The sequence below is a fragment of the Moschus berezovskii genome, chromosome 28, assembly GCF_049115385.1.
Source record: "Moschus berezovskii isolate FMDL1 chromosome 28, NW_MosBer_1.0, whole genome shotgun sequence".
Lineage (NCBI taxonomy): Eukaryota > Metazoa > Chordata > Mammalia > Artiodactyla > Moschidae > Moschus > Moschus berezovskii.
In genome coordinates, this window is record NC_142487.1 from 10,351,215 (window position 1) to 10,378,587 (window position 27,373).

At 36.2% G+C, this 27,373-nt stretch overlaps 1 protein-coding gene across 5 annotated transcripts in view; it reads left to right on the plus strand.

The window, feature by feature from the left end:
- ANKRD12 (ankyrin repeat domain 12) overlaps positions 1-27,373 on the plus strand; it is a 94,774-nt gene that overhangs the window by 55,677 nt on the left and 11,724 nt on the right. For 4 of the 5 annotated variants that reach the window (XM_055417190.2, XM_055417192.2, XM_055417193.2 and 1 more), the window contains 4 exons: positions 2,750-2,950; positions 4,163-4,305; positions 12,051-12,198; positions 22,615-27,296. In XM_055417190.2, coding sequence (XP_055273165.2) covers positions 2,750-2,950; positions 4,163-4,305; positions 12,051-12,198; positions 22,615-27,296 — 5,174 coding nt within the window. Of the gene's footprint in view, positions 1-2,749; positions 2,951-4,162; positions 4,306-12,050; positions 12,199-15,203; positions 18,945-22,614; positions 27,297-27,373 lie in introns of those variants that run through there. The other variant, XM_055417194.2, reaches the window with a different exon arrangement.

Consider the following 27,373-nt stretch of genomic DNA (forward strand, 5'->3'; position numbering starts at 1 on the left):
GTAAGCTGGTAATCTTATCACATGCTTTTAAAGCAAGAGTATAATTCATGTTTTATTGTTTAAGATCTGCTAAAATTTATTTTGGGCTTCTGTGTTGGCTCAACAGTAAAGAATCTGCCTGCAATGCAGGAGACACGGGTTCAGTCCCTGGTCTGGGAAGATCCCCTGAGGAACGGGATGGCTACCCACTCCATTTTTCTTACCTGGGAAATCCCATGGGTAGAGGAGCTTGGCATGCTGCACTTCACAGGGTTGCAAAGAGTCGGACACGACTTAATGACTGAACAACAGCAACAACAAAATTTATTTTCAAAAGAAAAAATATCTGCAGTGTATTATGTAACTTTATTTCACGTTTCATTTCACGTTTCCATTTAAGATATTGTACTTCTTTGTGTGTGTGTGAGCTTATTCAAGTATCAATAGTTTGCCCTCCAGAAATGATTAAAGATGGCTTACCAGCAGGATGAAGACAAAGAAGGAACAAACAACCAACTTGCTCATTTATTAAGAGTTTAAAAGGTAGATAAAGTCCAGACAGCAGGACTGGGATAGTTACTACATTGAGCAGTGAACTTAGTTATACATTCTGGCCGTCTGTGGGGTCACACAGAGTCGGACACAACTGAAGTGACTTAGCAGCAGCAGCTAAAAACAAGAGTTTTAAGTTGTATAAAGTTGTCATTGACCAATGCAAGAAGAAAGTAAATCTCTTTGGAGAATCTTTTTCTTTTGGAAAGAAAAGTTCCAAAAATTTGGAAGAAAAATTCTTTTCTTCAGGGCATCTTTGTGTGACACTTGGGGTAACATGACAGACCCTGTTGAAATGCATTGACAACACAATTTTTCTAGTGAACTTTTCTAGTGTTGGCTCTTTGTTATTAAAAAATGGGACAACTTGATAAAATTCTTAGAGTTTCTATAGCTCATAGTTTCCATTAAAACTTAAGTGTATCTGTATCTTTCACTAACAAGAGTGTGTTAGGGCTTTCTGTTTAAAGTGGGGCATGTTGTTTTGGTTATTCCGCCTTTCCACCCACAACTTGGGCAGACTGGCCAAATCAAAGTTATTTACAGTGTTAAACTTCAAATGTTTCTGAACATTTGAGAAGTGTTGACTTTGGCTCAGATTTAATAGCTAGAGGAGAAAACTTTTGTTTCTTAAAAGTGTTATTTAATACTGTGAACCTCTGTCCTTAGAGTAAATTAAAGAATTAATGCAGTAAGACAAGAAGCTAAAAATCTTTCCTCATTTCCAATAACCTCTCCCTTTGAGCTGCAAGCCCTATTCATAATTGCTCCTCAAAGATTTTAGATATAAACATGTAAATGTATCTTTTGTTGCTGTTTGTTTATAAATAAGATTAATACTGTAATACTGTTCTGCACCTCGTTCTTTTCATTTAAGGGTATATCGATCCTCCTTATTAATACATGTATAGAGGGGCAAGCTTTTGAAGTATCAGCCTGTTTTCAAGTTGATAGATACAGTTGTTAAGGTTCATAGTCTTATCGATTACATAACTTATTTTCCGTGTTTATTCTAATTGCCGTTATGGGTAGTACTACTGTTATTTTGTCTGTGTTATATTATTTTGGTATGGCTGAGAAAATTTTGCATGAGTTAATTCCTTGCAAGTTGTCTGGATTTAAAAATGCCTTTTTGTTTTTAAGTTCAATCACTAATTTCCTAAATAAATAATTTGACTATAAATATTATAATAATCATGTAATCACTCAGCAAATGTTGTGTAAGTACACTGTGTAATAGGAAGTCTTCTAAGCAGTCGAGATAACAGTGATGAGTTAGACAGAATTCATGTACTTCTGGAGTGTACGTTCTAGAAATTCATACATAAGAAACTGTTACTAACTCAATGTACTTTAAAATTCAAAAGCTAAACTTTTTTCTTACTGAGAAAAGAGGGATAATACGTTAGCACTCCCATCATGGCAGTTTGCAAGGAAATCATTATATGACACTGGAAAATTATTTTCTGTAGACTTTTTTTTTTCCTTAGAGCTGTTGTTTCTTTTAAATAGTTGTAAATGTTCAGAATTATTAACACTGTACATATGTCTCGAATCCTTAATTGATTAAGAAACTATTTTTCGTTTTTTTTTTTTCTTAGTTCTGAAATGGGGAGGAGAGGACTTTAAGTGTCATGCAGTTTAACTTTCTTGTTTTTGAGAGAGAAACTGGAACAAATACCAAAAGATAGAAATCAAAGCAAAGCACTTTTTTCCCTCCTTTATCATCCCCTTTTTAAAGGCCTTTTTCTAGACTGTCCTTATTTCTTGTGGATCATAAGCTTCATTTCATATTAAAATCATCTGTGACTTTAATTTGTACCTAATGTTGGAATACATACTTTGAGTCCAGTACTTTGAGTAAGAGGTGTAAACTCTAGCCTTCAATGTCATTTCTTCTAGGTCTTGAAGTAATATCATAACATGCCATGAAAAAATGGGTTTTTTGCAGCTTATCAAATTATTCATTGAGCAAATACTTTCAGGGTAGAATTGACAGAGTGAAACATTTTTTTCTTAGTTGGCACATGCAGTATTTGATAACCCTAAAGGAAGATCTACTGTGGGTCATTATCAGATTATCCAAGTCAGGTGTCAAGATTGTTTGAGTGAGAAGGTACTCCCTCAATCCAAGAAATTAGCACATTACTTGTAAAAACCTTTACATGAATATACAAAATATTTAGTCTAGAACTTTAAACTTTTCTCTTTCTTACAGATTCCACACCAAATCATCCATCGCAAACAACACCAGCCCAAAAGAAAACTCCCAGTTCCTCATCTCGACAGAAAGATAAAGTTAATAAAAGAAATGAACGTGGTGAAACTCCTTTACACATGGCAGCTATTCGGGGAGATGTAAAACAAGTCAAAGAACTAATAAGTTTAGGGGCAAATGTGAATGTGAAAGATTTTGCAGGTAAGACTTGTAATTAAAGACATACTCAGGAACTAAAAATTTGAAATTATCACCTAAACAGACTCTGATTACAATTTAATCGACATTCTTTGTTCCTCTTTCTGAAATAAAAGTGTTCTAAAGTATACTTTAATGTAAACGTATTTTGGAGTTTGTACATGAAACCCTGATCTCTACTACAGTTCCATGTCAGTCATCACTGAAATTCTTAAATATTAAGCTTATGTTTTATCTGGCATATTACCATATAATTTTTTATCTAATTTAGGATAAAAATTTTATCCAGTTTTTTGAAAATCAGGCAAATAACCCTCCAAAAAAAAAGATCTTTGATCCATTTACAATCCCATCAAGAGTATATGGAAGAAAGAAAAAAAAAAAAACTATATGAGAGAGCCCTGGGTAGGGGAAAGAGATAAATTAGTAGGAGTTTGGAATTACCAGTACTGTTGCCTGGAGAATCCCACGGATGGCGGAGGAGCCTGGTGGGCCACAGTCCATGGGGTCGCAACGAGTCGTATACAACTGAGCGACTTCACTTTCACTATTTGGGATTAACATATACACACTACTGTATATAAAATATTAATAGATAAACAAGAATCTGCTGTATACAGGGAACTCTATTTAATGTCTTCTATTATTGCAAGACCCTAACAAGCTTATTTTGCCCTTTTCTACTCTTTTTATTTTATAATTCAGTTGATTATTATAAATTATAGCAAGTTTATATTCATTGGGTAAGCTTAAATGTTAGTTTAATACTTTTTTCAAATAATTTAGCCCCATGGGAAATAATGGGGCTTCCCTGGTGGCTCAGAGGGTAAAGCGTCTGCCTGCATTGTGGGAGACCCGGGTTTGATCCCTGGGTTGGGAAGCTCCCCTGGAGAAGGAAATGGCAACCCACTCCAGTATTCTAGCCTGGAAAACCCCATGGATGGAGGAGCCTGATAGGCTACAGTCCATGAGGTTGCAAAGAGTTGGACACGACTGAATGGCTTCACTTTCATGGGAAATAATAATATTGTGGATGAACTTTCTGTAAAATTAGTGCTTTTCTTAGGTACTTATTTTCAGTAGCTTGTTCATCATTCCTTTTTCCTTCTGTATTGTGTACATTTAGAATTACTGTATCACACATGGTTATATTAAAAGCATATGTGTTGAATTAGTAGAAGTGAACCATATGTTCAATTAATATTGTAATTTTAGGGTGGACACCACTGCATGAAGCTTGCAACGTGGGATATTATGATGTTGCTAAGATACTGATAGCAGCTGGAGCAGATGTTAACACACAAGGATTAGATGATGACACTCCACTCCATGATTCCGCTAGTAGTGGGCACAGAGATGTGAGTATAACAGGAGAAGCAGTAATAGCATCTTCAAAAGATAAATTTAACCCAAAGAAATTTAACTCACTTCTTAATTCTACAGTCTGGTGTCATATTTCATTCATTGTGTTTTATTTTCCAGCTCACTTGTGTTTTATTTTCCCTTTTTCTACCTTCTAATTGCTAATTCCTATTATGGGTTTCATTATCTTTTCATGAAATCTATTTAATTTGGTAATTAAGCAACTTGGCAAAATTTTTATTTGAAGGGCCATTCCTGTTGGATAATTAGATGTAGTGATTAAAGCATAGTTTATTCATAAAAATTTTACACTGTCATACCTTTTTTAAGACATTAATATTTAATGATTCCTTTGTATATAACATCTGTTCTTAAATTTTAGCTGATATTATTTATTTAAAGATACTCAGATGCTTATGTATGTAATAAGACACAATTTAATCAAACACGATTATATATGCTTGAAAATTTAATGGCATCTTTAAATACTATGTTTGATTTATTTTGATGCAGTATTATGACCCATGCTGGGTTTTAAATTCCATTTGCATTTTCGGTCTCTGGCATATTGACATCAAAGCCTACCCCATCTTTGTTGTAATGAAGCTTCTGTTTTAAGTGTGTTTATTGCTTAGTTCCATTACTGTAACCTGCTTATAGCTGAAGCAGATCAACCTAGGGCACCGTTAGCAGTGGCTCTAAAGCAAAGGATTCTGTTCATCAAAGACGTAGTTTCTGTTTTTCACTTAATTTTGACTTTTATTGACATACTTGTGCATAGTTTAGAAAGTTGAAAAGTATTGCTTAGCTCAGAAAAATACCTAAATTCTCCCTTGTGTCCCTCCACACTTCCCAGTACCGTTAGCCAAAAGCAGCTGTTGTGTTTCTTCTCTTCATTTCTAACAAGGTGCAAGCTACTTTGCTTTATTAAATTTTTAGTCTCTAGTTACTGACCCCTGCAAAGGATTTTAATATATATTGCTGCTCTGAGACTCACAGAGTGTACTCTGATTTTTTATTTTGCCTTGGATTTGTATTTATTACCTTGGTTACTACTCATCCTTGTTCTAATTTTTCTTATTTAGTTCTCTGTGTAAATATATATTTTGTATTTCCTTATTCTCTCTTTCATAACTCTAAAATACCCTGAATAAGGTCAGACACATCCATCAGTTCATTGTTTTGAGAGTATCTTTGTATACAAAATGTCTTGTATCCTGCTTCAGGTGAGACTAGCTGCCCTAGATCTGTGGCACAGATGCTGTCCAAGGATTTCTCTTTGCTGTGAATTTCATGTGGGATTCTCAGTCCCTGTGAGATTTCCAGTCTCTGGCTGAAGTGGTTGTGAATTTGGGAACTACATTGCATTAACTTCTCACAGCAATATTTGTGTTTTCATTTGGAGATAGGTGTTGTAAATGATTCATATGTATTAATCAACTTTAATCATCACAGTAAATGAACATCCTTTGGTGTCTCTTGTGGAAACTGTATGACCCATTACATTTCTGCACCCTTAGCTTCTCCCAGAGTTTGGCAAAACAAGGACACATGAGGTCACATTGGTCTGAGACACTCCCAAGTTTATTAAACTGATAAGAGTCCAAGTTAAGGGACTAAATAAGGTAAATACCAATGTCTTCTTAAGACAGAGTAAGGTAATGATATATTAAGCTGAAAGAGCTGATGTTCAATACACTGTCTCTGCTCTCTGGTGAATAACATAGGACATGCTTTCTAACACCCTAGCTCGAATTTTGGTGTCATCTCATAGCTTTCTGCTAGAAAAATCCCCTTTAATTCTTTCATAAGCAGCAAACATTCTCAGCCTTATTTTCTTTTTTGACACAATAAAAATTTCAGGGTCATGCTGCCTGCCTTTTAAAAGCTGCTTTAGTTGAGAAAAAAATGAAATTTGGTGAAGATAGATACAAATTCAGTTCTGGCCTGGCCAGTTTGCCATATGTGTGGTCTCAAGTTACTTTTTTCCTCTCAACTTCCTTTTTCTCATCCATAATAAATAATATCTATTTAAAGGGGTTATTTTGAAGGAAAAAAAGACACTGAACACGTAAACCTACCTTGAAAGCTAAAACGTTACAGAAATGTCAGAGGTCAGAGATTAGAAGGCTGCTATTGCTATTTTTCAAATATACTCAAGTATTTTAGAAACTAAAATTCAGAAATTAAAAGTGCCATTTTCTCATTTAAATATTCCTAAAAGACTTTTTCATAATTCTCAAGTTCAAATTTTGAAGAAAAAGGAAGCCTCTAATGTTATTTTTCCTAAACTGATCCTTACCATTGTTCCAGTCTCTTTTGCTCCTTTGACAATTCATACATACCTATGGAATAGCACTTAACTATATTATTTTTTACTTATGTGCTTATCTGTTTTCTGCATTGAATATTGAGTCTCATACATATATAATTTATATTCTGGCTATGCTATGTTAAATACTGTACTCACTTCCCTCTTTTAAAAAAAGCATTATTGATAGTTTTTCGGACATGAATAATTTTTCTTCAAATGTTGCATAAAAAGATTTCTTGATTGCCAAATGTAATGTTAAAGAATTATGCCTTATGAGTAAGACATGTTTCTATGAATACAAGTTTCTAAATATGCACATTGCTGCAAAATATTTCCAGAAGCTGACCTTTGAGCTGATGTACTTACAAGGATTCAAACACTATTTCCAGTCTCTTTCCAGAGGGAGACTGGCATGCTGTTTTCAGGAGACCTTTGCTTTTCCTCCTACCAACATGCCTAGGATAGTAGGAGTCATAATTCAGAGCTGTTGAGGGCTATTTTCTCCTTATTCTTTACTTGTCCCCAAAGAGGAGGAGGGAAATGAGAGCCACCAAAAGCTCATTTGTATTTGTCTGTACCATATGATTCTCCACCAAAGAATTAGATTTCTTCTAGTGATACTCATGATGACTGCAGCCATCCATAAGGCATTTCTAAGGTGGGAAAAACAGAAAGATAGCAGTTCTGTCCTAAATTATTTAGAGTAAGAGAAGATTACTTTTCTTAACATAGCTTACTAATCTTTGGCCTACCTTTCTCAAGTGTATAGTACTTCATAATATATGTTCTTATAATAGCCCTATTCCTGGTTCTGTTTTAGATACTACCTACCATTATTTTCTTCTTGTCTCAACATTTTTACCTACTTCTAATATGCTGCCTTCTATTTTAAGCAACTGTGTTACTTTAAATTCTTTTTAGAATAATATTTTGCATGTGAGGATGATCTGTAAAGTATTGATTATTTAGATTAGGGTTTTTGTAGCATGCTTGAATGAACTAATTGCCCCATCATAGGCATAAATATTTTTAAAATTATTTCCTAATAGGTATAGAAAGCATTCAGCAATATCAAGATCTTCTGTTTTCTCAAACTAGGACTCTAGCCTAAGGAAATAAGGCTAAAAATGTGGTGGGGGAAATATTTCGATTTGTGAAGATGTTCACTATACCAATATTTGTAATAACTAAAGGTTTTTGCCTTCAGTTACCTTCTCAAACCTCTCAAATGATAGTAAGGTGAGATTTTAAAGAACATGGACCCACAAAGACAAAGAACAGACGAAACAGGAAACAAGTATTTAGGGAGATAGAAATTTGAGGACTGAGTGGTGACTACATAGAAAAGGGTTTCGCAAACTTTCTCAAGAGAGCCAGATAGTAAATACCTCCTCACTTCTTCCTCTTGCTCTTTTTCCTGTGTCTTCCTCTATATTTCTCCTTTATCAATTTTTTAAAGTATTTTATAAGAATATAAAAATTATTCTTAGTCAGCAGGCCAGATTTGGCCTACAGACCAAATTTACCAGCTCCTGCTGATTTAAAAAAAATCCAAGAAAATTGAAGCCAAAGCCATTTCGGCACAAAATCCCAGAAAAACTGAAACTCAGCAATTGATGGCTGGGTCACCTGGAAATGCCTGTTAAATTAGAAAACAAGAGGATTGAATCAAACTGTTTTTGACCCTAATAGCCCTTCTTAACTGTTCACACCCAGATGACTGCACATCTCCCTGCCAGATTTGATTGAAGATTTATTTTCTAACAAGTATAAACCATACTCTCTGGACTGACATACCACAAGAATAGTTGGAAGTAAGGATTAAATGTCAATTTATTAACGTTAAGACCTCTGCAGAATGGTGACAGTAAGGCATGAATTGAGATTTCTCCATAGAAAAGTGAGCTGGCCAAGAGGGGCTCTGATGAAGTGACCCAGTCATATCACATTAGCACAAAGTCTATCTATCAGCAAGTCGTACCTAGGCCTAGAAAACTTACAGTAAGTCTTTTAGTTCCTTAGTCTTAAATGTGGACAGCCATTGATCACCTGACCTTTGAGAAAGGTCTCTGATATGGAAGGTAAAGACCAGAACAGGCAAATAGAAAAGTAGGAACTTGGAGGACACGGACCAAGAGAAACTTCAGAAAAAAAATACTCATTACCTTCCCCAAAGAGGTGAGAGCTTCTTGGAGCCATGAAACAAAAACTGAAGGCTTGCTAAATAAGGAAAATTAGCAAATTACAAAAAAAAAAAAAAACCTCTTAGAAATTAATAAAATGATAATAGGATGAAAAATAGAGTATTGAAGGTTAAAGTTGAGAAAACCTCCCAGAAACCAGGAAACAGACAAAGATGGAGGAGGGGAAATGAGAAAAAAGATTAATTCAAGAGATCCAGTGTCTTAAAGAGTTCTTAGAAGACGGAATAGTGAAAACACAGGACTTTATCAAATAAATAAAAGCAGGAATTTTCTCAGAACTGAAAGAACAGGTGTCTTCAGATTGAAAGGGTAATTGAATGCTCAGCATGAATGTTGAAAAGAGAGAAAAAGCAAGTTCCTTGTAAAGGTAAAAGATCAGAATGGCGTCAGACTTTGCAATAACAGCACTAGAAGCTAAAAGATAATGCTCATGCCTTTGAAATTGGAGGGAAAACTATTCTATGTCCAAAGAATTACTAAAGTGAGAATAGAATAAAGGTATTTTCTGACATGTACAAAAAAAATCTCAGATTATTTAACCATTTCTCAAGAATCTCCTGGAGGTAGTGTTTCAACAAAATGAGGGCGTAAACCAACAAAGAAGATATGATCTAAAGAATTAAACACAAAACTGAGGAAAGGGTGTTTCTAGGATGATAGGATGAAGATGACAGATGAGAAGCAAATCTAGACAGCAGCCAGTCCATTTTAAAGTAAGTGAGAAGGCTTGGAGAAGGACTTCAACAGAAACAGTGGTTGTGTGTGGAACTGAAGGGATCTGTGTTTGTAGCAGAATGGGGGATGAGTTAAAGAAAAGTATGTAGAACACTGAGCAAATGAAAAATGAAGGTAGTTAACTCTGGGATAAAATAACTTGGTTGTAAGAATGAAAATTTAGTCATGGTATGCTACTTGGTTCAATATTTATATTAGTCATAATACACACAAAATAATATGACGGTTTTGGTAAGTTAGGGGGAGGGGGAATGGTTGTGTATAGGAGTACAGGGGTGCAGTTGGTAAACGAGAGCTGAGTCCCTGTCTTCCATTGTAAGATAGTAGACAGCACCTAAAACTGAAAAATACGGAAGCAGCATGCTAGGAGTGATATTTAAGCATTCAGAGATAAACATCAGGGACAATTGTTTTTCACTAGCCCCCTTGAAAAGCTGTTTGATCTTATAAAAAGCATGTAATTTGATGAAAATAAATAGGAAAATTGAACATTAACAATTGATCATGAGTTATTTGTTTTCTTTTTGTATTCTTACATTTCAAGTGTTCTGTTTTGGTGGTTTATCCTTCCATAGCCTAGAAACAAGTTTTCATTTTTATTTCACTGTGAATCATTGTTACTCTTAAATACTTTCATTTGTTAGAAATTCCTGATTTGTAGCATCTTGTTTAATGTTGTTTTTTGAAAAAGATGTGCTATACCAGAAAACATCATAGTTGTGCGTTGAGAATACAAGGACGAACAAAGATTTCACATAAAGTTTATGGTCTAGGATAAGGGCAGAAATGTGTTAATAAATTATAGTACAGATTTACCGATGACAGAACACACTCATGTCACTGGAAATAAAAGCTCAAAGCAAAAGAGATGTCACGGAAGCAGAATTAATAATACTTCCCACCTGTCTGATGAGGAATATGAGTGAAAAGGACTTCGCTGGTGGTGCTAGTAGGTAAAGAATCCTCCTGCCAATGCAGGAGATGCAGGTTCGATCCCTTGATCAGAAAGATCCCCTGGAGAAGGGACTAGCAACCCACTCCAGTATTCTTGCCTGAATAATCCTGTGGACAGAGGAACCTGGTGGGCTACAGTCTATGGGATCACAAAAGTGAAGGACACAAATTAGTGACTAAACAGCAACAATGAATGAAAAACAAGAATCAGTGAGGACTCCCATCGTTCTGGTTTCAGTGACTGGGTATATTTTGGCGCTAGTCACTAAGAATAGAAAAGATAAAAGATAAGGGTGCAAGTTTAATGAACTCTGGGACCAATTGGTTTCAGTGTTTGTGTTAGAATATATTGAAAGAACACTTGGATATTTGGTTCTGAAGCTGAAGAAGAGAGCTAAGAAAGAATGAGCTCGAGAATGAAAATGGATGGATGGATTGCATAATTGTCATCTCATTCAGAGTGGGTGGTGAGCACTCCAGGGAGACGATGTAGAACAGAGTGTGAATCAAGGACAGAGCCCTGGGGAAATCACCTGTGGCTTAGATATTCACAGATTTTAGAAGACATTTCACTGGACTGATGGCAACATAATTGTAGGTGGAAGGGTGAAGGGCCAGTAAGAAAGTAGTAGTCAAGGCTGCAAGGGTAAACACTGTCCAGGAGCTTGACTGTTAAGGAAAGATGAGAGGTTTAGGTGGAGAAGAGTATAGGCTTAAACAGTTTCTTTTTTTTTAAGTCTGTTTCTTTATTCCCATTACTGTTTTAAGGCAAAAGAGAAATGAACTGGAAAGATTGGTTTCTAGAAAGGAGTCAATCTAAAAAAAGGTTTTAATATAGAAAAGAAGTGGAATAGGAAGAAAGAAAGAAACCAAAAAAATGAAATGACGAACCAGGCACATCTTGGTTTATGGAGCCCAAAGCTTATGTAATTTGTGGGGACGAGGTTCTTTAAGAAACGAATAAAAAGATACAGGGCCATGTAAGGAGACCATGAAGTCAGAGGCCTTGAATTTTAAGCTTTATTAATTTTAAGTAAACTCATATCAGTTAGTGATAGTTTACATCCCAGGGAGATGGAGAAAAGATGATGATTAAAGAGCCTTGGTGTAGGGCTGGTTGCCTTAAACAGGGGAAATACTTCTTTTGAGAATTCCTGTAGCCTGTACATTGCAAGAGACCAGGGAGCTTGTTACTCTTGTTCATTGATTTATCTGCAGAACTTGATGCAGTCCTTGTTAATAGGTACTCAGTAAATATTTGTCAAATGTTTGATGACACAGGAAGAAAAATCATGAGATTCAGTGCTAAGATAGCCAAAACCTCAATTTTAAGGAGCAACTGTCTTTGTAGTAGATGCAAGCAGAAGGGGGATGGCAGTGAAAATGGAGCTTTAGAGTAATTATGATTTAGAATAGATACTGGAGAAGGAGGCAGAGTAGATGGAGCAGGAGGAGACTATGCGTGTAATCGGGAGAATGGTTGAAATAATGCAGTCTACGAAAGGACTGAGTCTTCTGCTGTTCAATGTCGCAGATTGTGAAACTGCTACTTCGTCATGGTGGAAACCCTTTCCAAGCTAATAAACATGGGGAGCGTCCAGTGGATGTGGCAGAAACAGAGGAGCTGGAGTTGTTGCTGAAAAGAGAGGTGCCTTTGTCTGATGATGATGAGAGTTACACAGGTTTGTTCCACGTGGTCTCCGTTCACCTGTTTACATGCTATTTTAGTAGAATGTCATACTTCTGCTTTGTAACACCTAGCACTCTAGCTGTTCAGAATGGTGAGTTCGGTAACCTCAGTTGAGGTCCTGTCTCCACTTCCTCTGTGTAAATGGAGTCCTGATTCTCTTGCCCTATTTCTGTGATTTCTTTTCCCCACAAATTGCTGATGTCAGATTCAAGCCTGTTGCAGACTCTCTCCCCATTAAGAGTTACCAGCACTCATACACACTGCCACTGCTAGCTGTACCACATCTGAATTCTTTTAATCCTTTTATCAATTAGAGCACTACTCACCAGACCCTTCCTGGCATTGATGAGTCACCTTTGCATTTTTATTTTTGTGTTTAGGTGGTTGAATTCTGGTCATTGTTGTAAAATTGCGGCACAGTTTTACAATGACAGTTTTAAAAAAAGGGAAGATCCGAAGAGTATTTCAGAAAACTTTTGGCATACTCAGAATTTTTTTAAAAACCGATAAGTAAAAAACATACCTGATCCAGGACTGGTTTCTGTCGTGGAGGGGGGAAATAGTTATAAAAGATATTATTAGATCATTTAGCAAGGAATATGGACAGTAGATTAGTGTTGTTTCAGTGTAAATTCATGAAGTTGGCAACTATGCTGTAACAAAATAATATCTTTATGTCTTGAAAAATATACTCTGAAGTATATAGGGTAAAGAGCCATTATATATGTAATTTATCCTTATATAATTAAGGAAGAAAATGTGTTTATACACATATGTTATATATAGAGAGAAAGTATAATGCAAGAAGAGTAAAGCACTAACAATAGGAAAACCTAGGTAAAGGATTTATAGTGTTTATTATTTTTAATTTTCTAACTTTTTGTGAGTTGAAATTATTTCCGAATTAAAACTAAAATACAAATTTAGATCTGTTGAAAAGATCTAAAGCTGACAAAGACAGTAGCAGTAGTCATTCCTGGTACCCAGATTATAATTGGGAAATATTTTCTCCTAAAAGAAAGCCAAACTTTCTTGGAAAACAATGGATGATGCTAAACTAAGTCTAGGGCAGGAAATATAGAACATCTCCTTATTTCAGATTTCAGGTTTTGTCAGAAGGCCTTAGACAGCTTAAAACGGTTCCCCACTGGCCAAAAATGGGAAAGTTTGAGCTTCAGTAAGGGTGTTAATTGTAAAGATTTAAAACCCATCGAACATGGTTAAATTCATGAATCTTTCATGGTGAATTTTTAAATTAATTCATGGTCACCAAAGAACCAGTTTGTTATCTTAAAAAATAGGCAAAAAAGGAGGAAAAGTCAATCATTTATTTTGCCTCCATATTCCTGTATGAACTCTTATCATTGGGTAACCTCATTATGATGAGAAAAAATGTTTTCTTATAAGATTAATCCAGCTAAAAGAATGGCAAGAGAGACTGACCACTTTGCAACCCCCTGTTAGTTGATGTCTGGGAGCACTGAGGATCAGTATTTGCCAACATTAAATTAGAAGGAGAATGAAACCCTTGCCTGCCCTCCTGCTGGAAGGACACTCTGCTCCCCTCCTCAGTCCTCCAGGTCAGATCCTGCTGCCATTGGCAGGAGGGGCCCAGAACAGAGGAGTGTGCTGAGCTGCACCCAGCATCTTCTCCCAGCTGGATTGTACGAAGAGGGAGGACCTGTAGAAAAAAATAAAAATGACTTAAAACACCATATCAGACTTTAAAAAATGGACAAGACTAAAATTTTAAGTGTGTACTTAATAGGTACTTCTCAAGGGGAATTTTGTACAAAACTCAGTTAAGGTGAATAGCACATAAAAGGTTCAGGATATTGGGTTTTTTAAATACTAAGAAATTCTCAAGATGATACTAGGGGAAACACCTGGTATGTTTTCAGTGGTTCTGAAAGGGGCCGGCAGTAGTGATTGTTCCCGTATTTCACTTAGGAAAGGATCAAGGCTTGTGCTTCACAATCACCCATCCAAAAGGGGGGCTAATTATAAGGAGAAGAGACGTGGAGGAGAGAGGACTAGAGAGAGACAAACATGTCATTTAAAGGGTTGACAGCAGTGATTACTAGTGGGAATCGTAATGATGGGAGCTAAAACTATAGGAGGAATTATAAAGGTGGCAACATTCCTTTTTGTGTATATTTTCTCTCCTTCGCCCTCAAATAAATGTAGACTGAAGTGTTTGGTACATAGACATTGCTTAACAAATATTTGTTTAATTGGAGGAAGGGGTAATTGGGCCTTAGGGATTATGCCAGAAGCTTCTATTACCCACAAATCCAGAGTCGCTGAACCTGTAGACTGAGTTTTTCCATTAAGGAGACTGGGTGAGTCTGGGAACACCTGGTCCGGCAACAGCAAGGTCTCCTCTGGTGCTTCAGCAAGGAGGGGCCATCCGTGAGCTCAAAGGACATAGCTGGTGAAGGAAATGGAGATACTAACATGATTATCTCCTAACCCCGTCACTTCTTTAATTTCAAAGCATTTGTAAATCCATTTGCCAGATGCAAACTGAAAGTCAGTTGAACATCTTTGTGCAGTGTGAAGTAAGGATTATAATAACTGAATTACATAGCTTCCATAGGAAAGTAAGAAAATAAGATTTGAAGAAGAGAAACATTTTATATGTTAATTCTCCCATTTATTATGCCTATGGACTTTGTAATCCTGGTCTCTTCAGAAAACAATAGCAGTGAAAAGCAGCTTTGGTTAAAAATCTTTGTGTGAGAAAGAAGTGCTGCAATAAATTTTTCCCATGGAAGAAGTTAGGTATTTTATTTGAACTTACATGTTTCGTTAGAGTAAAGCACGTCTTTTAGAACCGTTTTTGATTTTCACTGATACTGTTTCATGTGTTCATCAGCTATGTATTGATTTTTCAGCATACTTATTTTCCACATGGTGAATGTGCCTGAATTATTGCTTGATCAAAATCCCTCAAGGAATGATTTAAAAATCATCAGTAAAAATCATCCGTAAGTATCATACAAAGATTTTGAAGTTGCTGAAAAAGACTGATGAAAATACCCAAATTTATTGTTTAATTTACATGAGGTCCTTGTCAGACTAAACATCATCTAATCTAAATTCAGAATGCATTAATATTTAATCGAGTATTAATTTGACTGCCCATAGACATTTGTACATGTAAAGACTGACAGCATTGTTACCCATTTTGTATGTTACGTCATCCATGTGACAGATACACTTTAAGTGTTGTCAAGTTAGAGAGTATAACTGGCTGTGGATTTCAGAACTTAAATTTGGAGTAGATAAAAAGGCATTCTGTAGGAAGCATTTTAGAGTTCGGCCTATGCCATGAGGTGTTGTGCTTTATGACAGCGCTGCTCAGAGGCACTGTTCTGCAGAGTGTCAGGTCCTCAGGGCACAGACCTTGTGCCTGAACATAAACCAGTGCACGGCTTCTTTCACCGGAGAGGAGAATGCTCTGAAAAGAGCTGTCTGTCCAGTGAGCTCAGAGTGTGCTTGTGACGTCGCTGATTTCCTCTGATAGAAGCCTGTTACTTCATCATTTCATCACAGAATAGTAATAAATAATATGCAGGGTGGCCCAAGTTCATGAACCTACCTGAGTAGTCATTTTATGTTATGCACATCAGATATTTATGATGTTGTTTCAGGAATTCATGTCCTGGTCAGTACAACTGATTTGCAAACAAGTGTACGGCGCTTAAATCTGCATAATTCTGTGGGTTTTTTCCCCTAACCTCTGCCCTTTTTCCCCCCCGCAGTCTCATTCCATATTACCTTCCTGACAGAAATTCTATCTGATAATAGGATTTGCTTCAGATATTTGCTTCTTGCTAACCTGCTGAAAGCTGAGTCTTTTTCAGAGAACCAGACCATGCTCCTGAACCAGAATTACGGTAACGGAGAAGTGGGTGACTCTGTGTCACACTGCGCCCCTCCCCATGCTTTCTGACACTCATTAATTGCCAAAGTAGAGATTCTGCTGCAGGTTTGCAGACCCCGTTTTATTACGTACACAAAGTGCCCAGTGGGTAAAGTTGAAAATGCCAGGCATTGTTAAAAATAATTGTTCACCCTTTTCCTTACATTGCTTTGACTGCCAGTAATCCGGCCATGTTTATTGAGCCACTGCTATAAGCTTTGCTCACTTGCATGCTCACAGATTAAGCAAGGAAATACTCCACCATAAGTAGGCAGTCTGTGTTAAGAGTCTACCATGAGACAGATTAAGAAACTTCCAAAAAGACAGTGATATGTTATTTCCCTCTGGTGTTTGCTGAGTGCATTTCTGTGTTATAAAATACACAAAATGACCAGTAATTCAAAGCTTTATTTTCTTAATGTTAAAAGACTGTAACTATTCTAAATACATTGTCATATTTGTTAAACTCATATCCTCAGTTTTATATTTCAGGAACTATGAAAATATGACTATTGATTCATGCAGATATGGATTTGTAACAGTTAATAAAGCAAGAAATACAAAAAACAAGTCAAAATAGACCAGAAATTTTTATTAAATGGATTATGTGATGTAAACAATTTAACTGTAAGTAGGAAGAAGACTCACTTGAGGAAGTTTTAAAACAAGCTTCTTTTAACCTTGGAAGCATAAAGACTACAGGTAGAGGTCACATAGAGTAAGCACTGTACTTGGTGTTCAACGACTTTTATTCTTCACCCATCACTGTGGTATATAGGTGCTTATAAGAAATGAAAAGGCATGTGACATGCAGAGGGCTGAGCATACAGCATAATAAGCAATAAGATGTTCTTTAGTGATCAGTTAAAAGAAATTCTGTCACCATTTTTGCATACTCTGCTTTTTCTCCTCTGTTTTGTGATATATATGGTACACTTTATACACAGAGTTCTGCTTTTAATTCTTCACACGTTTCTCTGAATATCACCAACTACTTCTCCCTGAATCTTAAACAACCAAAACCTCTATAATTCTCTTATTTGAAAGCCAATACTTTAACATCTATACAGGTTTTATCATGTGTTTTATGTAGATTCATTATATCAACCTAACTCTAAAGCTTAAGAGTTTTAAATTCAAGGTTGAGTGTCTTTTTAAAATTTTATTTGTCAAATTTTGTTAAGTGGAGAAAAAGGGAAAGAAATTATTATACCTAAATTACCATATTATAAGCATTTGCTCTTTAATAGTGTCTATAAAAATTGCATAGATCTGTATTTTTTACTTGCTCATATGTCAGAAAAATAAATGGGAAATTGACTGCAGCTGGTATGTTGTTTGGATGTCTGCAAATGAATATGTCTTTAAATTTTTATGTTGCATAAAATAATAATCTCAATATCTCTCTTTGAAGTTTATGTAAATATAATCAAGAAATTTTAAGTGTATTTGCCCAACATATATAAAATGGCTTATTGCAAATTCAGAATGAATCGATTTTTTTGTTAAAAATATATTAGCTTGATGGTTTGTCTTATAAACTACGTTTCTACCAGTGCCTAGCAACTTAAAGTGAGTCTGTCACATTATTTTAGTCCTTGAGATATTGCTGAATATTTAAGACTAAAACTCTCTGAAGGGTACATTTGGGCAGAACTCCTAAAAAAGACCTTTGACTTAAAATATTACATATATGTATACAAATAAATGAGTTTAGCCTTAGCTATATCATCCTGTTTTACCTACTCATGGTTTAAAGGACCTCCATGTAATATATATAAAAATATATATATGCATATATATATATACACACACACATGTATTGATGGAATAGCCGAGACTGGGTGATTTTTGTCAGTTTCCTTTAGTGACATCAAAGTTTTTGTAGTGATACCAGTCATATTTTCAGAGGGGGACGGCCTTGATTAATTTATACTTTATAGACTTCATTTTTGTGTGACTGATATGTTGGTAGAAAGGCCATGTATAACTGAGGGAGTGTACAGAGTGTTGTGGTACTTGGTTTTACTTTTTATGTCAATTTTGCTTTTAGACATAGTGTTTTCACCTATTGATTATACTCTCTTCTCTCCCCAGCTCACCCCTAAATTCTTTGCTGTACCTGTTACTGTAGAAATACAGTGAAAATATATTCCCATATGGCGTACTTACTTCCAAATAAATGTACTAAACATGACTACTTTTTTCCTGTACAGTAAAATTAAAATAACTAACCTTTACTTAGGAAAATTGAGGTTTATTTTATTTTATTTTAAATTGAGATTTAGAAATGGAGATTTAGAATAAGCTGTATAAAATTACCCAATATTTTATTTTCCTGTCTCTAGACTGCATTTTACAATCAATTTAGGGATATGGAAGCTAAAAAGATATGTTTCCTAAAATGCAGGTGTTTTTTTCTAATGTTACTTCCTTGACTAGAACGTAAGTTATATTTATGTAATCAGGTTAAGTATACTGGTTGTGGTTAGTAGAGTATTGCGGAGCAAAGCAACAACTCAAACATCCCTCCCAGTGGAGCCCGGGGGCTCTGAAGTTCAGAGCCAGCTTGTTGCAGGCGCATTCTCAGCAACAGACTGCGGTTAGAGGGACCATGGAGCACACATGCAGGGGACGCCTGCTGTAGAGGTCCTCCATTAAACTGCTGAAGAAACCAGTTTTTCCCTTAATCAGTATGAAAAGAAATCCAGAGAGTTGAGGAAAATCAACTGAAAGACAAACAAGAAGGGCCAAAATGAGCAAGCACAACAGTTGATCTGGAGAATGAAAATTACATAGGAAGCAGAAGGGTAAGTTCTCAGTGCGCTTGGAGACGCTGGGATGATGGTGGGGGCAGTCAATCCAATAACCCTAACAGAAGGCCACCTTGAAAAAGTTGGCCAGGAAAGTCCTTGAAATTCAAAATGTTTATCATTACTGAAAGTAAGCATTCCATATAGGGTTAAAGAATAAACTCGACATCACTGAATATCTAATTTGAGATCTAAGAGAAGGGCAACACGTAAAACATTGAAAAGTGCATTGGGAATATGAGAAAAATGGTTTAAAAAAAACCCATACCAAGCATATCCAATATTATTTTTACAAAAAATAATAATTGTTGGGAAGAAAATAATTTTTTTAGTTGAAGAAGATGTCTCTTAACTGAAGAAAGATATTTGTAGATTAAGGGGGAATGTACAAAGCAAAAACAAAAAGCATGGAAAAGGAAAACCCTACATCAAGTTACGTCATGACTTCAGGGTTAAAGATGGTTTAAAATTTTACAAACTCCCAGAATCAGAGTCAGAGTGATTCTGATTTCTTGTTCTTAAAAGCTGTTGTGAGAAGATGGGTGCAGCTTCAGGCTCAACGTTGTATGAAAATTGTTTTGAACCTAGAATTTCATTCGCAAGTAAAGTGCAAGGTTAAAAAAGTCTGAGAGGAAAATACAAAGATTCAGATTTTGATGAAAAATTTCCAAGTGACAGCAGCAAGCAATTGTCATATTGTAGAACAAAGTGTCAGGTTTGTGAAGAATTTATCAAGAAAGGAGTAGATTATAGTACACATAGTGTGTGAATTAGATTTTGAGAATTCACCATGTCATGTAAATATCCCCTTCTGTTCTTTTATTCTTGTAAATTTTGTTCTTGAAAAAATCATTTGCCTGGTAATTTTTCTCAAAATCTGGATTTTGCTTATTGCATCTCCATCATTTCAATTTCAGGAAAACTATTTTCCAAATAAGGCCTTGAGATGTACAAGAGCAACTTTCAGATGTATTGCATTTTTAATCAATTAAGTTTTATTTTGTTATTTAGCACTTTTTCACAGATAACAAAATGCTGTAATGAAAAATTTAATGCTTTAATGATTGCTTATTTCTCACTTGTCTCCCTCATTTCCCAAAGAAAATTGTTGAGATGATAAACATAATATTTTTTAAAGGAGCTTTTTATCAGAAATAATTCAGTAAACTGTTTTAAATACAAATTCAAATCTAGTAACTAGATAGTAAAGACGAAAAAAGTTGGAACCAAATTGAAAACGGTGTCGTATCACGTTGACCATGGCCATTTTCAGTACAGGGACTGGCGGATTTGGATTCTTACGTGAATTTCTCACTCTCCTAACAGAGGTGGAGCAAACATGTTTGTTTTTACTACTGCACCAGAATTCCAAGACCAGCTTTATCCATAGTCCTGGGTAAAGTAAATCAAAAAGGTTTAGGACTCCTTAGGGAAGAAAAGGGATTTGAACCTGGTCTGCCAGCAGAATGGCATCACAGAGACGTAGAGTCATCGCTGGGGTCCCAGACTGGCCAGCTTTAGGAGAGCCATGCAGGGTCCTGATTGGCAGTACTGAGAGCCCTCACACAGAGGAGCGAGCCTGGTGGGCGGGTGCAACTCAGTGGCCAGAGGCAGGCTGCCATCCTCCTCCCGGGGTAACTCCACACTGTCATCATGGTATATTGTTACTACATATTAACTCTGTGTAACATGCAGCCCTTAAAAACAGTAATAAAGAAAATGCAACTTAAAAAGAAAATGTCTACAACTATTGAATGAGAAAAAGCTGTATATGAAATGGGACATGCTGTGTTTGAGCTGCCTTTTGTTACATTAGTTGTTTTCACACCCTGAAGTCTGCCTAAAGTTCCTAATATCCTTCCCACCCCATTCAGTGCTGTTGCTGTGAGAAGCTTACTCCCCTTTCCCAGGTACTGACTGGAGAAGGGTACCTGCACCCTTTAGACCGGGTGCCAACAGCCATCTGAGCCGTCATCAGGCTGAGTCACTGTTACTCTGCAGAGCTGTGTTCTTTTCATCATATCACACCCCCTGCTGAGCACTTTGTGCCTAGAGAAGCATACTAAATGTTTACTTAAGATTGATTCTAGTGTCGACTTGAGGTGTTAAGGAAAAAAATCATTCCCAGTTTCCAGTTAAACTTACCTAATGAGAAAGAATATATAGAGAGTAGTTATATACAAACTATAAAACATCAACTCCTTAAAAACTGCAAGGGGAGAAAAGTCCTTAATAAGAACAAATTGTAAATAAGGTGCCAACAAGGAAAATAACACCTGTCATATAAGTACATATTCTTGTATGTATTTAATCGAGGAGCAGAACAAATACTACTTCCAAAACAGCTGTTCCCTTTTTTGCACTGTGAAATTCTACAGTTTGATGCTCTGTATTGCAGTATTAAGAACTGGGAATGGAGATACGCTTACAAGCAATTGTCATTCTAAAAATGTTCTTTTTTTAAATTCCACATGTCAGTATAACTGTCACTCAGTTGGCACTTAATAGTATTAGAATATTACCACGTCTTCTCCACATCTCTCCAGAGCTCTTGTCCAGTGCTCAGAACCTTAGACACTCTAAAATATGTCAGCAATTTGAATTTCCATGTAAATTTGAGTGCTAGATCACTTTTAGGGGAAACTTCATGTATTCAAACAAATTGATTACCTTTATATTGCTATATATTTAGCGAAAAAAGTGAAGTTTGATGTTCTCCTTTTTTGGTCAGAGTCTTCAGTTTTCTTTTAATTTTACAGGCCTGGGTTTTCTTTTCAGTTGGAGGCTCCATGCATGCAACTTATATTTCAGCTAAGAAAAGATACCCAACTAGGAAGGAAAAAACTATAAAAGAACTAAAGTAACTTTTTTCAAATTATATATCAGTCTATCTGTTACAGTCTTGATGTTGTAATTAGGGGATATATTTCTGTTTGTTTTTTTTACAGGTGGTAAAAGCTGACAGTCATGTTTCTTGTATAGTTACAACCGTTCACCTTTATTCAAGTTCTGTCCTTATGGAAATCATTTGATCATTTATGCTTTTACTAGTTAAAAAATTCTGAAGCATATAAAATAACCTAATTTTTATTTAATTAAACTTATTAAGTTAGTGATTGTTAATCATTTCTGCATCAAAGAATTTTACTTAAATATTCTCTCTCCAGGAAAAAAGAAAATGTACATATATATAAAATTTTACAGGGGACTTCCCTGGTGGTCCAGTGATTAAGTCTCCATCCTTCCATCTCAGGGCACCAGTTTGATCCCTAGTTGGGGAACTAAAATCCCACATGCCACATAGCGTGACCACAAAATGATTTTTTTTTTTTTTACCTTAGTAGCCAACGTTTCCCTGAATCCAGCCCCTTGGAGTTTTGAACCTCTTAATTATATTGTTCATACATTTAATACTAGTTTATAGTATATCCAGTGTATTGTGTGCTTTTACAGCTGTCATGAGGTATCATACTGAAGCAGAGTCTCTGAAGCTTTTCCACAGAACTGTAACAGAGCTCTTACATATTCTTTATTGTATTATTTACATATAAACATGAAATTTTTTCAGAATTGAAGTATTTGCTGTATATACTATGTTTTTCTCTCAGTATTATTTTCCTGATAGTTGTCTCTTGACTAACAGGAGATTTTCTTTTTCATATTCTAGATTCTGAAGAGGCTCAGTCTGTAAATCCTTCCAGCGTTGATGAAAATATTGACTCTGAGACAGAGAAAGACTCTCTCATCTGTGAAAGTAAACAGATAGTTCCCAGTAAAGCACCTCTTCCATCTGCCCTTGATGAGTATGAGTTCAAAGATGATGATGAAGAGGAAATAAATAAAATGATTGATGACAGGCATATTCTTAGGAAAGAACTGCGAAAAGAGAATGAATCTGAAGTAGAAAAGAGTAGTTTATTTGCAAAACAGGAAAAAGCATTCTATCCTAAATCATTTAAAAGTAAAAAACAAAAGCCATCTAGGGTTTTGTATTCAAGTTCTGAAAGTTCAGATGAAGAAATTCTTCAGAACAAAAAGTGTCCTGCTCCATGTTCTGTCCCTGAAACGTCAAATTCTGATATTCAAACCAAAAAGGAATATGGAGTTTCAAATGAACACAAACAGAAAGGCAAAGTTAAAAGAAAATTAAAGAACCAGAACAAAAATAAAGAGAACCAAGAGCTGAAGCAAGAAAAAGAGGGGAAAGAAAATACCAGAGTAACAAACTTGACAGTTAATACTGCACTAGATTGTTCAGATAAGACCAGAGATGAGGGGAATTTTAGGAAATCTTTTAGCCCGAAAGATGATACTTCATTACATTTATTTCATATTTCCAGTGGTAAATCTCCCAAACATTCTTGTGGACTCAGTGAAAAGCAGTCAACACCACTAAAACAAGAACATTCTAAAACCTGTTTATCACCAGGAAGTTCTGAAATGTCATTACAGCCTGATCTTGTTCGGTATGATAATATAGAATCTGAATTCTTGCCAGAAAGTTCAAGTGTAAAATCTTGTAAGCATAAGGAAAAAAACAAACATCATAAAGATTTCCACTTAGAATTTGGTGAAAAGTCAAATGCCAAAATAAAAGATGATGATCACAGTCCAACATTTGAAAATTCAGATTGCACACTGAAAAAAATGGATAAAGAGGGTAAAACATTAAAAAAACATAAGTTAAAACATAAAGAAAGGGAAAAAGAAAAGCATAAAAAAGAAATTGAAGGTGAAAAGGAAAAATACAAAAGTAGGGATGGTACTAAAGAGCTGCAACGGAGTGTGGAATTTGATAGAGAGTTTTGGAAAGAGAATTTTTTTAAAAGTGATGAAACTGAAGATCTGTTTTTAAGTATGGAACATGAGTCCCTAACGTTAGAAAAAAAGTCAAAGTTGGAGAAAAACATAAAAGATGATAAGTCAACCAAGGAAAAGCATATCTCCAAAGAGAGAAACTTTAAAGAAGAACGGGAAAAGATTAAAAAGGAAAGTGAGAAATCTTTTAGGGAGGAAAAAATAAAAGATTTAAAAGATGAGAGAGAGAATGTACTTACAGATAAAGAAACAGAATTCAGCTCTTTAGGTATAAGTGCCACTGAAGAGACTATAGGGTTACATTCAGTGGAAAAGGAAATAGAAATTGAAAAGCATATGAAAGAAAGTAAGGAAAAATCTGAGAAACGATTTCAAACTAAAGATAAGGACATTGAGAGGGCTGACAGAAAAAATTCTGAAAAAGAGAAGAAGGTAAAACATGAGCATAAGTCAGAGAAAGACAGATTAGATCCTAGTGAATGTGTTGACAGAATAAAAGAAAAGGACAAGCTATATTCACATCACACAGAAAAATGCCATAGAGAAGGTGAGAAGCTAAAAAACATTACTACCGTTAAAAAAAACGATGACAGAGATAAAAGTAGAGAAAAGATGGATAGGAAACATGACAAAGAAAAACCTGAGAAAGAGAGACATCCAGCAGAGAGCAAAGAGAAACACTTGATGGAAAAAAAAAACAAGCCATCAGATAATAGTGACTATACTAAATCAGAAAAAAGCAAAACTAAAGAAAAAGATAGGGAGATAGATAAAAAGGACAAATCTAGAGACTGTGTAAATACAAGTAACTCCAAACACTTCCAGGAAGAGAGAAAGTCAAGTATAACAGACAATAATAAAACACAACATGAAAAAACTTTCAAAGAAAAAACAAAAGATGAACCTTTGAGAACTCCTGATGGAAAAGAAAAAGATAAAAAAGATATAGATAGATACAAAGAACGAGACAAGCATAAGGATAAAATTCAGCTGAGTAGTTCACTCAAACTAAAATCTGAAGCAGATAAGCCTAAACCTAAGTCATCACCAGCATCAAAAGATACTCGCCCCAAAGAAAAGAGGCTCGTGAATGACGACTTAATGCAGACCAGCTTTGAACGGATGCTAAGCCTTAAAGACCTGGAAATAGAGCAGTGGCACAGAAAACACAAGGAAAAGATTAAGCAAAAAGAAAAAGAACGGTTGAGAAATCGCAATTGTTTAGAACTTAAAGTAAAAGATAAAGAAAAAACAAAGCATGCACTAGCTGAGTCCAAAAATAAAGAACTTACTAGATCAAAGAGTTCTGAGTTGACTGATACTTATACTAAGGAGAAACACTGTAAAGATGCTGTAAGTAATAGATCCCAATCTGTGGACACCAAAAATACGATGAGTGTAGGCAAGTCATCCTTTGTTTCAGATAATAGCTTGAACAGGTCTCCTAGATCAGAAAGTGAAAAGCCAGGTCTCAGCTCCAGGTCTGTCTCCATGATTTCAGTGGCTAGCTCAGAAGATTCCTGCCTTACTACAATGACAACCCCAAGGCCTCCAGTTGAGTATGACTCAGACTTTATGTTAGAGGGTTCGGATTCCCAAATGTCCTTTTCCCAGTCACCGTTTTTGCCAGTTGCCAAGTCTCCTGCCCTTCATGACAGGGAGCTGGATAGCCTGACTGACATATCAGAGCGGATTAAAGCATCGTATACTAGCAGGCTTCTGACCTCCCATCTCCGGGCATCTTCTGTTGAAGATGCTAAACTGGTTACAAATGAAGGGAGATCAGCTGCAGAAGCCCGAAGATGTAGCATGCCCTCTGTCATTTGTGAGCATGCAAAGCAATTCCAAACAATATCAGAAGAGAGCAGTCAAGATGGCTCAGCTGTGCCAAGAGAGATTTGTCCTTCTCCCAAATCTGAGGTATCCTCCAACGTGCCTGAAAGAGAACTTTTGAGCATGTCTAACATACATTCCAGTTTTGCAGCCTCTCCAACTAGATGTGTAAACAGCAAATATAATTCTACTGATACAAATGTCATCAAGGGCACTGCTCCCATGGGCATGCTGATGGGCAGTCCTGTGCACTTAGAGCCCTCTAATCAGGTTGGTGTGATCCAAAGTAAGTCATGGGAGATGGAGTCGTTAAACACCGGAGACTTTAGCTGCCCAAATTCTGCTGCACCTGATCAAGATTCTTCTGTTCAGGGTTTTTGTAATCCTGAAAACAAAGTATTGAGAGAACAGAATATTGATTTTGTGTCTGTGCACCAGACTGAATTGCCAGGAAACACTTGTGCTCAGGATCCAGTGTCCTTTCTCCCTTCACAGCAGCCTTGCTCTTCTCATAGCCAGTCACTTTCAGATGCTGAATCTATTTCCAGACATACTTCTTTGTCCTATGTCACCACTCAAGAACCAGGTATTCTGCAGCAGAAAAATGCAATTCAAATGATCAGTTCTGTTTTGGATACTGATACTGAACCTACAAAAGATATGGAAAATACTTTTGTCCTAACAGACGTTCAGAAGACAGATGCCTTTGTCCCAGTGTACTCTGAAAGCACTGTTGAAGAAGCAGCACCAAATTTTGAGAAAGCTAGTACTTTGCCAGTATTGCCATCAGAAAAGGACTTTAACGGAAGTGATGGGTCTTCGCAGCCAAATCCTCATTACGCATTTAGCAAGCTAATGTTTAAGTCTTCCAGTGGCCATGAGGCTGAAAAAAGCGCTTCTGATATTCAGGATACTTCACATGAAAAAGAAAACAAACTGGAGAGTTTGGTTTTGACTCATTTGAATGATAAATGTGATTCTGATTTATGTGAAATGAATGCAGGTGTGCCAAAAGGAAACCTGAGTGAACCAGATAATCCAAAACATTGTCCTGAAAGTGAGAAGTGTTTGCTTTCCATCGAGGATGAGGAGTCACAACATAGTACTTTATCGAGTCTGGAGAACCATCCACAGCCGTTGGCTCCACCAGAAATGCATAAATACGGACACTTAGTTAAAGTAGAACTAGAGGAAAGTGCTGAAGATGATAAACCTGAAAACCAGATCCCTCAAAGGATGACCAGAAACAGAGGAAACACAGGAGCCAGTCAAAGCAAGCAGCTTCTGGCCAGCTGTGCACTGTTACCAGACAAAGACAGTGAGTCTGCATCCCCTCGAGGAAGAATAAGATTAACTGAGGAGGACGACCCTCAGATTCACCACCCGCGGAAAAGGAAAGTGTCTCGGGTGCCTCAGCCCGTGCAAGTGAGTCCATCTCTGCTGCAAGCAAAAGAGAAAACCCAGCAGTCCCTGGCCGCCATTGTGGACTCGCTGAAGCTCGATGAAATCCAGCCATACAGCTCAGAGCGCGCAAATCCCTATTTTGAATACTTGCACATTAGAAAAAAAATTGAAGAAAAGCGCAAGTTGTTATGTAGTGTGATCCCTCAGGCACCTCAGTATTATGATGAATATGTGACGTTTAATGGGTCGTATCTCCTGGACGGAAACCCCTTAAGCAAGATCTGCATACCCACAGTAAGTAGCCTCGCTTGACATACACTTGCAGCCCCATTGGTAGGAATGTGATGGAGGTCACATGTGTAGTCTTCAGT